This window comes from Pteronotus mesoamericanus, unplaced genomic scaffold (assembly GCF_021234165.1).
Source record: "Pteronotus mesoamericanus isolate MK-2021 breed Mesoamerican mustached bat unplaced genomic scaffold, CSHL_Meso_final contig_94, whole genome shotgun sequence".
NCBI lineage: Eukaryota > Metazoa > Chordata > Mammalia > Chiroptera > Mormoopidae > Pteronotus > Pteronotus mesoamericanus.
In genome coordinates this window covers 31,855,551-31,867,770 of record NW_026555285.1, presented here as the reverse complement: position 1 = coordinate 31,867,770, position 12,220 = coordinate 31,855,551, and the positions used below count along the sequence as shown (strand labels likewise).

Here is a 12,220-nt window from a genome sequence, read left to right as displayed (position 1 = left end):
TAGAGACGATGAGACATTTACATAAATAACATGAAATAGCACCAAATATGATGAGTTGTCATAAAATAAAAATAGTGGAGCTCTAATAGCCTAGAGAAACAGTAGTCACATCTCACTAGAGCACTCAGGGAAGACTTCACAGAGGAGGTGATATTTGATTTGGATCTTGAAAAATAGGCAGGCCTTGGATGGATTGGTGTGGGGATCTGGAGGCTGGAAAAGGCTGCCATTGGGCAGAATGGCATAAACAAAGTCAGAGTATCCGGAAACTACAGAAAGGAAGTAATTTAATTTGGTATTGAATGTAGGGAATTTGGTATTGAACTGGAAGGGCAAAGTCAGAAATAACTCTAGAATGTTAGGTGGGAGCCCAGATAGCAAGGGCCTTGAATGAGGTTTTATGTGATTGAGTGGGCCATGGGGAACCTGTGGGGTCTTGTTCACACAGAATCTTAGGAAGAGAATTTTGGCAGTGATGGGGAGTAGTGGTTCAGTGGGCGCAGAGACGGGAGGAGTGTAAGTCAACCTGGGCAGCTACTCTAATAACCTATGCTGGGGTCAGGGAGAGTCTGCGGAGGGCCGAGGCCATCAGGGCGTGAGGGACACTTGAGACATTTGACCTATGCATGCCTGATACTACATCGAGGGAAAAAGACATGGGCAGATTAGGAATGATCCCAGAAAGGAGAATCATAGAACAGAGGAGAAGTCAGGAAATAGGCTATTTGGGAAGGAAGTTGAATATGGCCTCAGACACTAAATGGGGGTGTTAGGGAGACAGATAAACAGAGGTCTGCACAAGCAGCACAGTTACAGGACTGACAGTTTGGGATGAGGTCAAGACCATGGACATCTGAGGTCATTAGGATGTGCACAGTTACTAGAGGAGGAAGCAGAGGAAGAAAAGTACCTATAAATATTTGTACCACCCAATTTTCAGAGACACATCTATGGGTACTGATTCTGCTGTTAAATTCTATATAATAAACAGCATTGAAATTTTGTTCATGCCGGCAAATTTAAGGTACTGATTAAGTGTTTTAAAATATGAACAGAAGAGAAAACCAACTGGAAGTTCTGAGAGCTCACCCCTTGTCTGTCTTCTGAAGTGAAGTAGCCACTTTGACGATGTTCTCGAGATCCTCATTCCTTCAAAGAGTGGAAAATAAATACAAGTTGATGATAGTAGAGCTACCTTTGAAGCAGCTAAAATTTTTCATCTTTTCTCAGTGAAGACAATGATAGTTCATGTGTTATTTAGGAATTTTTTAGTCTAACTGAATAGCAAAATAGTTGCATAATATCAGCTCTGACACCCCCCCCTCCCCCAACTCTGTCATTCCACATGGGCATCGATTATGCCACCTAGTGGTCACTGAAATAACTACAGTTTCTCCTAAAAATGTAATTGGCTGTTAGAAAATTTTATACCTAAAAAAGGATATGGAAAAGAAAATACAGTTAACTGCACTAGTAAACACAGAAGTGTGTTCAAATTCTTTCTACCAGAACCAAGAAACATTAAGCAACACATTCAGATGATCACTTCATCCCTCACATGAGGGGAAAAAATGCTGTCTTCCACAGGGAAAGAAAGTACACATAGCTTAAATCCATGTGAGGAAATAATTGGAAAAATTCCTTATAAGTTTCCCTGTAATTAACACTTGTTTTTTACAAACAATCTCTAACAAACATTAGGATTCCATGAAGAAAAATTTTGTAGCCTGGTAAATACGGGAAGAGCAACCAACTTTTGGAGACTCAGGAGATATACATGCACACTGAAGGCTTTGAGAAGGCATATGTCAGAGGACTCTATTTAATTGCATTTCCTCAATGTATTGGGCCATTAAACCCTTCTTCCACAGTATGCATGAACATGTTGTGGTGCATGGGATGCAACATGGGAAGTGCTGAGGTAGAGATGCACTTTAAGTTACTAGGTACTAGACAAACATGATGTTCTCCAAAGGTAAGGTATTGGTGTGATGTATATTTCAAATTCTGTTCTGAGAGTCAAAGCAAATGATTAAAAAATTAAAAAAATGTAAGTTTTGAAGTTTGAAAATGTTTTCAGTCTAAAGAAGTTTGACTGGTTTATCATAATGATTAAAATACTAAACATATGGGGTTGTTTTTTTTACCATAATAAAAATTGGCTTATCATATTGATATATTAAATTTTAACAACTCTACTTTAAAATATATCTTTGACTCCATAAAAATGTGATATCAGAACAAATCATCTTGCATATAAAATAGCACTGGCTCAAAAACTAATTTCAAAAATAGTTTTTTTCCCTAAAAAAAATCTAGACAATATATCCATAGCAAATACTAAACTAGACGAGATGTGCAAGACAACAGGCATAGATCAGAACAGGCATATGGAAAACTACCCCAAAGTTATCAGCACAATGTGTGAGCCTCTTCCTGACGAGGCAGGAAGAACTGGATGTGACCTTATTATACAGAAATTCTAGGCAAAGCTCTTGTAGAACAAGTTCAATCGGGTGACTGGATTTTTACCTATTCATTTATATATTGGCACCAACGTTGGACAGGTGCTGGCAATGAAGAGGTGTTTTCCTGTCTAAGGGGTTTAATTTTATTCTGTTACTATGTTTAGACCATTTTTGTTGTTTTCTTAATGTAAATCTTAAAGTAGGAATTAAAGAAATAAAATTCTTAAGTACATTTTAAAAATATTTGTTACCCACAGCCGGAAAACTCTTTTTATGTACTTTATTATTAATTATTTTGTATGTTTAAGTGTTCTAATAGAGCATACTTTATCATTTCTATAATTACATAGATGTAGAAATAATTCATTTTACCTTAACTTTCTTTCAGCAGATCTGTTGGTTTCTGTATATACACCTGCTTTAGGTGGACAAATCTGCCTGTATTTTAAAAGTTAAAGATAATGTTAGGTAAGAAAACACTTCTTTGTTAAATTTAAAGTTATAAGAAAGCATTTATGTTCAAAAACATCAAAGTTTATTGGAACACTATTTGCGATGAGAAACTTCGCGAGAACTCAACCACATATTTTATTTGAGATTATAGAGTCCAATATACTAACTTTGCAACTTAGCCTATCTCATTTAATATATTTTGACCACTAAATATATATAGAAATATCTGTTCTAAATATGTTCATTTTATGTTCATTTTTCCTCACCCGAGGACATCTTTTTCATTGCTTTTAGAGACAGAGGAAGGGAGAGAGAGAAACATCAATGCAGGAGAAGCATCCATCAGCTGCCTTCCACATGCACCAGACCAGGGATGGAACTCACAACCCAGGTATGAGCCCTGACCAGGAATCGAACCCGCAGCCTTTCAGTTATGGGACATAGCTCCAACCAAATGAGCCGCACTGGCCAGGGCCATTTTTTGTTCATTTTATTTTAGTTTACAGTCATCAATAAAGCATTTTCATACTTATTTCTTTTAGATGACATATTTTGAAAGATTAAGACTCATTTTTGTTATTAGGCATCAGAGAGATGATTTTTTTCTTAAAGACATTTGATTTGAATTCTATGAAGAAATATAAATGCTTAGATATGATGGGAAATATTTTTAAATTTCCACTATACCCACTACACTGAGAAATGACCACATTGAATTGACAGAATGAAATTTCACTATGTTAGGTTCTGTCACAATTAATGATACAAGGCTTTTCTCTGCTCTTTTTCCAAGTATCTTATTGACCTACTTATAATTCCTGCTTGTTCTCAGGAAACTATATTCAACATTTTTTTTATACTCCTGAGGGCATGTGTTAATTACTTAGGAAACACTTCTCTTTCATATCCTTTCATTAAAATCATCTTGCTGTGATTAAAGTAATCAGGATTTAAAGCATGTAAGTTGTCCTAATTTTATTTTTAAGATCATTGATAGAAGAAATAAATTAGAGTAGTAAAAATGGGTTAGACCAATTCCCATGAAATTTAGCTTCTTTTGAATCTACATAAGTTCATTGCTCTGGAGTCACTGATTTTACAGTTTATGATGTACTAAATCCAATTTATTTTAGCCCCCTAAAAAATGCTATTCAAATGAAGATTTAATTGGTCAATATTATAAAAGAAAGTATAATGTAAGATAAAAAGCTTGAGAAGTTGTTTTTAAGAGTATAATGATAAGATTGCACAAATAAAAAGTTTTAAATATAGCCAATATTTTTAATTAATTCAGTGAAGAAATATTCTCTTGACTCATTAAAAAAGTGTATTCTCTCATCCTAAGGACAACATTTCAAAGGCCCTGTGAAGTTTCACTGGATAGAAATTCAAACCTGAGTTTTCGACTCAAGAGGCTGAACACTTAATGCTACAGAGCTCTGTTGCCTAATTAGCATTTTCTAGTTGAAGTTACCCTCTTACTGAAGAGTAGTTCTAGAATTGTCTTACATGTTGTCAAAAAAAAAAAAAGGTCACCATCAAAAGGCAAAAATACAAAAGAATCAAAGACAGGCAATGAAATGGATATGATGTACTCTCTTCATTGAGATACCACTTTTAAATTTCACAATAATAATGGAAATGTGCAAAGTACATATTGAAAAATGATTTGAGGTTATTAAATAGTTTAATAGGAACACATGGGGAGATTTTCAGGTCTCCGAGTTTGTTTTTCAGTATTAATTACAGAGTGTCAGAGAGTCAAAGTGGAAAAGCAGTTTGGCTTTTTTCCTTGATTTGGAAACAAGTTAATTAGAATATTTTTCAAAATTCATGATAGTTTTGAAGTAAATTATGAATTCCTAGCTAAAACAAGACTAAAGAACTATGTAAAGATGTTTTTAACCTAAGGGAGGGTTGGAGAAGTAACACAAAGTTTTAAAAACATCTTTCATCCGAAATCGTAGCTCTTAATGGGAAACTTAACTATGAGTGAATGTAAGCCAAATACACATATATACACAGATGGAAAGAGAAAGAAAGAGGTTCCTTTCACATTGGTTCCTAAGACATAAATGAGAGGAACCTGAACACATCCTGGACATGGATACTGTTCAGTTCCTATCTTGAAAGCATATTTCCAGAGACAAGTAATGGTCATAAGCATTCAAAGGCAAACATAAACATAGACTTGTGCTGACAAATAGAAATAGAAAAGCTTTACAAGTGCTTCTTCAATTAATGTACACACAAAACAAACCCATGCCTTACACAAAACAGGTCACAGTTCAATTGCTTTCATATCCCTTGAACTTCTTCATTTGGGAAATTATGGAGTGCTAGGTCTTACCTATTATCCCGTCTGAGCAGGTTAGGAGATAAAGCAGGAGAAGTGGGCTTTGGAGGTATTGGAGGATGAATGGCTGGTTCCCTTTAAAATAAAAAACAGCAGTTCATTTCATCATGGAAATATGGTCTGCTTCAGCATCTATTAATCAAATGCAGTTATTAGATACCTGAAAATGTCTTGCATATCTAACAACCCCCCAAACATGAGGTCACTAAAAGCGCTAAATTTTGCAGAAGCCAAATATTTGAATTATGGATATTTTAAATATTTAACAAAATTTTTGGAAGTCATATCTTCTTTAACTATGATTTGAAACATAATTTTTTTCCTTTAAACTGCTTAATATTTTGCTAGGCTATCTAGCTAAAGTTGTGGCATTTCGGGTCAGCAGTGAATGAGCATAGCAAATGGTTCTTGGGCATTAATATATAAGCTCCTTTAGGAATTATGTCAGCTATCAGTCTGCTACAGAAACAGCAAGGAAGGTTTTCAATTCCACAGAACTCAAGGTCAAGTTAATCTGAGGCGCTTTACTAAATCTGACTTAAATATTGTCAGTGCAGCTATACTCAAAACAATCTGGTACTGGCACAAGTAGAGACCCATAGACCAGTGGAACAGAATAGAAAGCTCAGAAATAAGCCCAGGTCTGTATGGGCAACTAATATTTGACAAAGGGGGCAGAAGCATAAAATGGAGCAATAATAGCCTCTTCAACAAATGGTGTTGGGAGAGCTGGACGGCTACATGCAAAAAATTGAAATGGGATCATCAGCTGACACCATACACAAAAATAAACTCAAGATGGATAAAAGACTTAAATATAAGTCGCAACGCCATAAAAGTCCTAGAGGAGAACATTGGCAGGAAACTCTCAGATATCCCACGCAGCAATTTTTTCACTGATATGTCTCCTAAAGCAAGGGACGTAAAGGAAAGAATAAACAAGTGGGACCTCATCAGAGTAAGAAGCTTCTGCACGGCTAAAGAAAACATCAGCAAAATGAAAAGGGAGCCAACCCTATGGGAAAATATATTTGCTAATGCTACATCAGATAGAAGTTTGATCTCCAAGATATATAAAGAACTCACTCGACTCCACTCCAAGAAGACAAATGATCCAATCAAAAAATGGGCAAAGGACCTGGGCAGACAGACGCTTTTCCAAGGAAGAGATACAGAGGGCCCAGAGCCATTTGAAAGGATGCTCGGCATCACTAGCCATCAGAGAAATGCAGATCAAAACCACAATGAGATACCATCTCACACCAGTCAGAATGGCCATCATAAACAGATCAACAAACAACAGGTGCTGGCGAGGCTGCGGAGAAAAGGGAACCCTAGTCCACTGTTGGTGGGAATGCAGACTGGTGCAGCCATTGTGGAAAGCAGTGTGGAATTTCCTCCAAAAGCTGAAAATGGAACTGCCTTTTGATCCAGTGATTCCCCTGCTGGGACTACATCCTAAGAATCCCCAAACGCCAATTCAAAAGAAACTATGCACCCCAACGTTCATAGCAGCACAATTTACAATAGCCAAGTGTTGGAAGCAACTTAAATGCCCATCAGTAGATAATTGGATCAAAAAATTATGGTACATTTACACAATGGAATACTACGCAGCAGAAAGAAAAAAATAACTACTACACTTTGTGACAGCATGGATAGAACTAGAGAGCATTATGCTAAGTGAAATAAGCCCGGGGGTGAAAGACAAATACCATATGATCTCACCTATAAGCGGAACCTAACCAACAAAACAAAGATGTAAGGAAAATAAGACCAGCAACACTGAAAGAAAAAAGAAACCAACAGAGACAAGAGGGAAGGAGGGAGAGGTGGGTAGGGGAAAAGGAAGGGAAGGGGCAAGTCAAGGAACATATAGCAAGGACTCATGGACAAAGCCAAAATGGGGAAAGATTGAGGGAGGGAGAGGGGGTAGGGGGCCGGGGAAAGTTGTGGGGGGAAGGTGGAGACAAATATATTTGAAAAAAGAAATTAATAAAAAAAATATTGTCGCTGCAGGCCAGTTTGATGTGAGGAAGCATATGTGCTCTTGTGTGTGTGTACACACACACATACACACACAAAATCAGCCCAAACTTTGCAACCAAGTGCCCAGGCAGCCTCTAAGCTGGTATGACTGGGTAACCTAGGAACCAGAGTCAGGCCAGTATGTGAATCATGTGACTCTTTTGGATGGAGCCACTATAATATGCAGGCATGACACCCCTCACCCCCACAGCCATTCCAGGTGTTCCATTTTATCCTCAAGATAAATTGTATATCTGGCAAAGTAGCCTTGGCACCCAGATTCCATGTGCCTGTCTGGCTTCTGCAGCACCTTAGATGAGTATGTGGTCTCTAGACCCAGCTGCCTGAATTGTCAGCTTTGTGATGATGATTTAACTTGATTCAGTTTCTTTATTTGTAATGAGCCTTCTAATAGGGTGGCTGGGGTGTTGTCAGAACTGAATGAGATCATGCTTTCATTTAACAAACATTTATTGGTAGCTTTCTATATATAAAGCACTCTACAGAGTGATCAATTTCCCTGCTCTGCAAAGGCTTTCAGTACGCAAATAGATATATGACAGATGGAGAAAAGTGTTATGAAGAAAAATAAAACAGAGTAAGGAGATGTAGAGTGATGAGGTAGGGATAGTATTTTATATAGAATGGACTGGGAAGGCCTCTCTGGGAGGGAAAATTTGAGACAAGACCTGAAGGACATGAGCTGCGAGAACATCCATGGAAGAGCATGTAAACATGAACATGATCAGCTCAGCAGTTGGGTTTCATGCTTGAAACTGGACAGGATCTCCAAGGGTGTCAGCATGTGCAGAGGTGGAGAGGGGCCAAGAGCTGAACTCTGGGCCCTGCCATGTTTGCAGATGTTAAGGATATGCGAAGAAAACAGCAAAGAAGTGTGGGGAGAAATGGCTGCGGAGAAAAGAAATGTGAAAGTGTGGTATCAAGGAGCAACAGTGTTTCAAGCAGTAATTGGCCATGCCACATGCTTCTGATCAAATAAAACAGGACTGGCAAGTTACCACGGTTTTTGCAGTATTATAGCGGTCATTGGTAACCCAGACAAGAGCAGCTTTGATGGAGCAGCGGTGAAACTACATGACAGGAGTGGATTTAAGATAAAAGGAGGGGTAATGACATGGAGATGTTCTGCGATGAAGAAGGCAGAGAGAACTGCACAGCTGCCTGAAGGTTGGTAGCTCAAGGAAGGTCGCTAGAATAGTTAGATATGCTGATGGGAATGGAACCCAGAGAAGAGGCTGTGTTTGCCAGTGCAGGAAATGAAGACTGTGAGCTCCGTAAGCCCTCCCCCTGCTACACTGCCTCCCCTGGCTCCTGGGCAGCTCCCATGGCTCAGTGGAGGTTAGTATTCTCGAAATTAAAAGAAGGCGAGTTAACACTGCTTTGTCATGTTCAGCTGCTTTAGGGGCAGCAAGAGAATAGATGGAGAGTTGGATTTAAGTAAGCTTGTGATTCATCCCAGTGAGACTAACCAAAGAATAATAGCAAGGGAGGGGAGGGTACCCATAGGAGTGATTACAATGAGGGACCGTGAGATCCAAGACGGACAGGGAGGGAAATGCGGATGTGGTGGGAGTGGGGAGTGAGGAAGTGAAGAACTGTGAAAAGATAAGAAACCCAGTGGATTGGTGGTTGGGGTGCGGTTGAGGAATTTCTAGAATCAGAAAACTGGAGGGTATGAGCTGGACAGACAGAAAGCCAGAGAGAGAAAGCTTTGAAACTAAAATTGTGTACTGAATGTGGTTACTCACAAGGGCAATGCCTATGGGTGGCTCAGGTGCGGTGGGGGGCAAGCTCCCTGGAGAGGTCGAGAAAGTGAGAGGCCAGGGCGGGAAGAGGTCCTCTTCCTAGGTTTGGAACCCACCAAGCATTACGGCAGGGGCTGTGACTGGGAGAGACAATGAGCTTGGTGCCGGCACCTTCAAAGAGTGAAGGTGAGTGTCTCAGAGACCTTCAGATAATTCCGCTGAGGAAGAGAAGATCATAAAGGCATGGCTCGAAGATGAGGAGTGTTAAGGAGCAGGGCATTAAAACTGATAGGAAGGGGCAATGAGGAATGAACAGAACCCTATGATATGAGGGGCTGGGAGAAAAACAGCCCTTGCTGAGAGGAGGGTTGTGGGAGCAGGGGCCTCAGGGAGCACCCAAGAACCAAGTAAGAGATCAGTCAGAGATGAAGTTAAAGAGCAGCACGTTTTGACGATAGCAGATGACACATGCGGGGGATGCCATGGAGTTGGAGAGATCGGGATGACGTTAAGTGATGCACGGTTTTGTGGGGATGGCTCAGGTGCTAAGAAATGATACGACTGTGGTTCCCATGGGGAGCCATGGCCCCAGGGATGGAGACCGCAGCTGAATGGCCCTGAAGCTTTCGGGGCAGGGTGCAGCAGTGAGACTCTGGGGGAGGGGCAGTAAAGCAGCAGAGAATGGAGCGAGGCGGGTCTCCTGGCTCTTGTGCTGATTCGGCACTGAAGCCAGGAGAAGGCCACGCAAAGCCTGAGAACATGGTCTGACCCACTGTAAGTGCTCAAGAAATGTCTAGTGCTGGGGTGGCTTTTCCCCCAACTTGAACTCAGTACTGTGCCTGTGCCAAACTACTTGCATTCCCTACCTGTCCTCAACCATCACTGTATTCTGGCTCCTCTCTGGAGTACTGCCCTCCTCCTGTTACCTGGACGCCTCCTCCTTGCCCTTCAGACTTTGGCTTGGATGTTATCGTCTCTAGAGGCACCCAAAGCTGTGCCGTATACACCCCTAAGTCTCCTCATAGCATGTCTTCGCAGAACATATCGCACTATTTTGGATTGCATGTAATTTTCTGCCTCCACACTGGACTAAATTCTCCTAAAAGGATAGTTATATCTCAAGTAGTAGAATTGTGTATGACAAGGGTGTCCAATAGAGATGTACAGTATGAATGAAAGGAGTGATTAATGTCTGTTTGGTGAAGAAGGAAATGTGTACTGAAGAGGAGCCTGAAATTTTCAAAATCTTCAAGTTTAGCTTGAAGTCCACAGGAGAAGTCCATGGTTGATTCTACTGCTGAGTACCTAGTAGGTGCCAGGTGCTCAGGTGAGTTGATGTGCTACATGATATGCCTAGAAAAATAGTTCCCATAAAATGGTCTCCCCATTCTGGCTCAGAGTTTGATTTTACAATTAGGTAGTAATTTATTTTGCTGCCACTACCTTCTCTTCTTAAAAAATACCTGTTTGGGGGATAATGTAATATCACTCACATGATAATGTCTTTATTCTACCTGCGTGGATTAGCTGATTATATGCTTTTCTCCTGGGGTAAAGGAAAGGGGTAAGAAGGCGGTGGGTCCTGGGTCATAATGGATCTGCACAGGGCACTGGATATCTGAGAAGAGGCAGGAGAGGGGTAACAAGACGAAAAGAAGGATTAAAAAAGGATGAATGCCAAACTGCGTTTATGCCAGAATCCCACCAATGAAAAGCTAAGTTTCTTCCAGTTTGGAATGGCTAAGCCCTCAAAAAGACTGGCAAACACTGACTGGGTGTGTCTGGGAGGAAGATGGGTCGAGAAGGAGATTGGAGTGCCCAGTGCGGGGTTGGTTTGGAGCACGCCCAGGAAAGAAAAGGTGGGCGCGCGGTTGTCAGGCCAAGAAAAGCAGGGGAGTGTATTTATTTCCGAGGGTAATGCATTTACACCCCTGCTGGGCAGGGGCCAGGCGATGCCGCATTCACTGCGATTCGCCTCAAAGGAGGTTTCATTTGCCTGTCTGCGATGACAGGCACAGAAGACAGGACCCAAGCCCTCCGGGGCGACGAGAGAAATCGTTCATGCCGTGCCAGCAACCCAATGTGAGGCCAAGCAGGGGGATTAAAATGCAAGAGCGAAGCAGGAAGCTGTGGCCCGGAATGTTTTGAAGGAAAGGAAACAAGAGACATTCATGTGGAATGATCCTGTTTGAATGCCACTTTGAGACGCAATGTTTAAGCTTGGATGAATTGGATCTGACTCTCCCCTCTGTCCTTCCCTCAGTCCCACAGACCTTTGCAGGACCAGTGCCATCACATTAGTGGCTAAGGCTGCAGAGGATAACTTTCAGGGATAAAATGGCAGTGTTCACAAGAAACTTACGAAAACTTGCACATAGAGCTGAAGGGCCAGGGCTAATGAAATAACATTGTGAAGCTGTTCATATTACTTACTTTTCATGTGTTACTGAAAAGATCACTTCTTTTCATTATGGCTTTTTTGAACAACACACTTAGCTCTGTGAATTCTGCTCCAAGCTGACTTTGTGAAGAATATTTCTATTATTGCAGCACACATCTAAGTCGAAACAAGAATAATTGACTCTAATGTTTAATTGTGAGTTTCTTTTTCACTTTCCATTGTGCTTAGCTTTTGTATCCCACAGATTTTATTTTTTATTCTAACAATGATAAAGGACTTAGAACTTAAATTTATTGAGCTCTGGCAAAGTGCCAGTTTGCCAGGCTTTTACGTACATTATTTTATTTAATCCATACATCTATCCTGTGGAGTGTGCATTATTATTATTATTATTATTATTATTATTACTGTTATTATTCACTGAGTCTCAGAAATGTTGAGTAATTGGCCTTGAATCACATGGCTAGTCCTCAGCTCAGCCAGGGTTTCAGTTTAGTCTTTCTGACATCAAATCCTATGCTATTTTTCTCTATGTTACACTGTAGCCAACCCATACTTTTCCATGTATTTCCCAGGAAAATCTAATAACAACAAGTTGTCTTGCATTATTTCCCTGGCCAAGGGAGGAGTCATTAGCTCGACAATACTTATTCCACAGTTGCCCCTGCTACACTGTTGGGACACACAGCAGTGTCAGAGGCCAAACTGATGATTCAAAAAAAGATTTAGTCCATGCTGTCAAAGAGCC

General features: G+C 40.3%; 1 protein-coding gene across 1 annotated transcript in view; it reads right to left on the bottom strand.

Annotated features, from left to right (window-relative positions):
• SCEL (sciellin) overlaps window positions 1–12,220 on the bottom strand; it is an 86,097-nt gene that overhangs the window by 44,610 nt on the left and 29,267 nt on the right. Inside the window, exons 8-10 of the mRNA XM_054586703.1 lie at window positions 5,272–5,352; window positions 2,841–2,906; window positions 1,090–1,149 (exon numbers count right to left, since the gene is read on the bottom strand). Coding sequence (XP_054442678.1) covers window positions 1,090–1,149; window positions 2,841–2,906; window positions 5,272–5,352 — 207 coding nt within the window. The remainder of the gene's footprint in view (window positions 1–1,089; window positions 1,150–2,840; window positions 2,907–5,271; window positions 5,353–12,220) is intronic.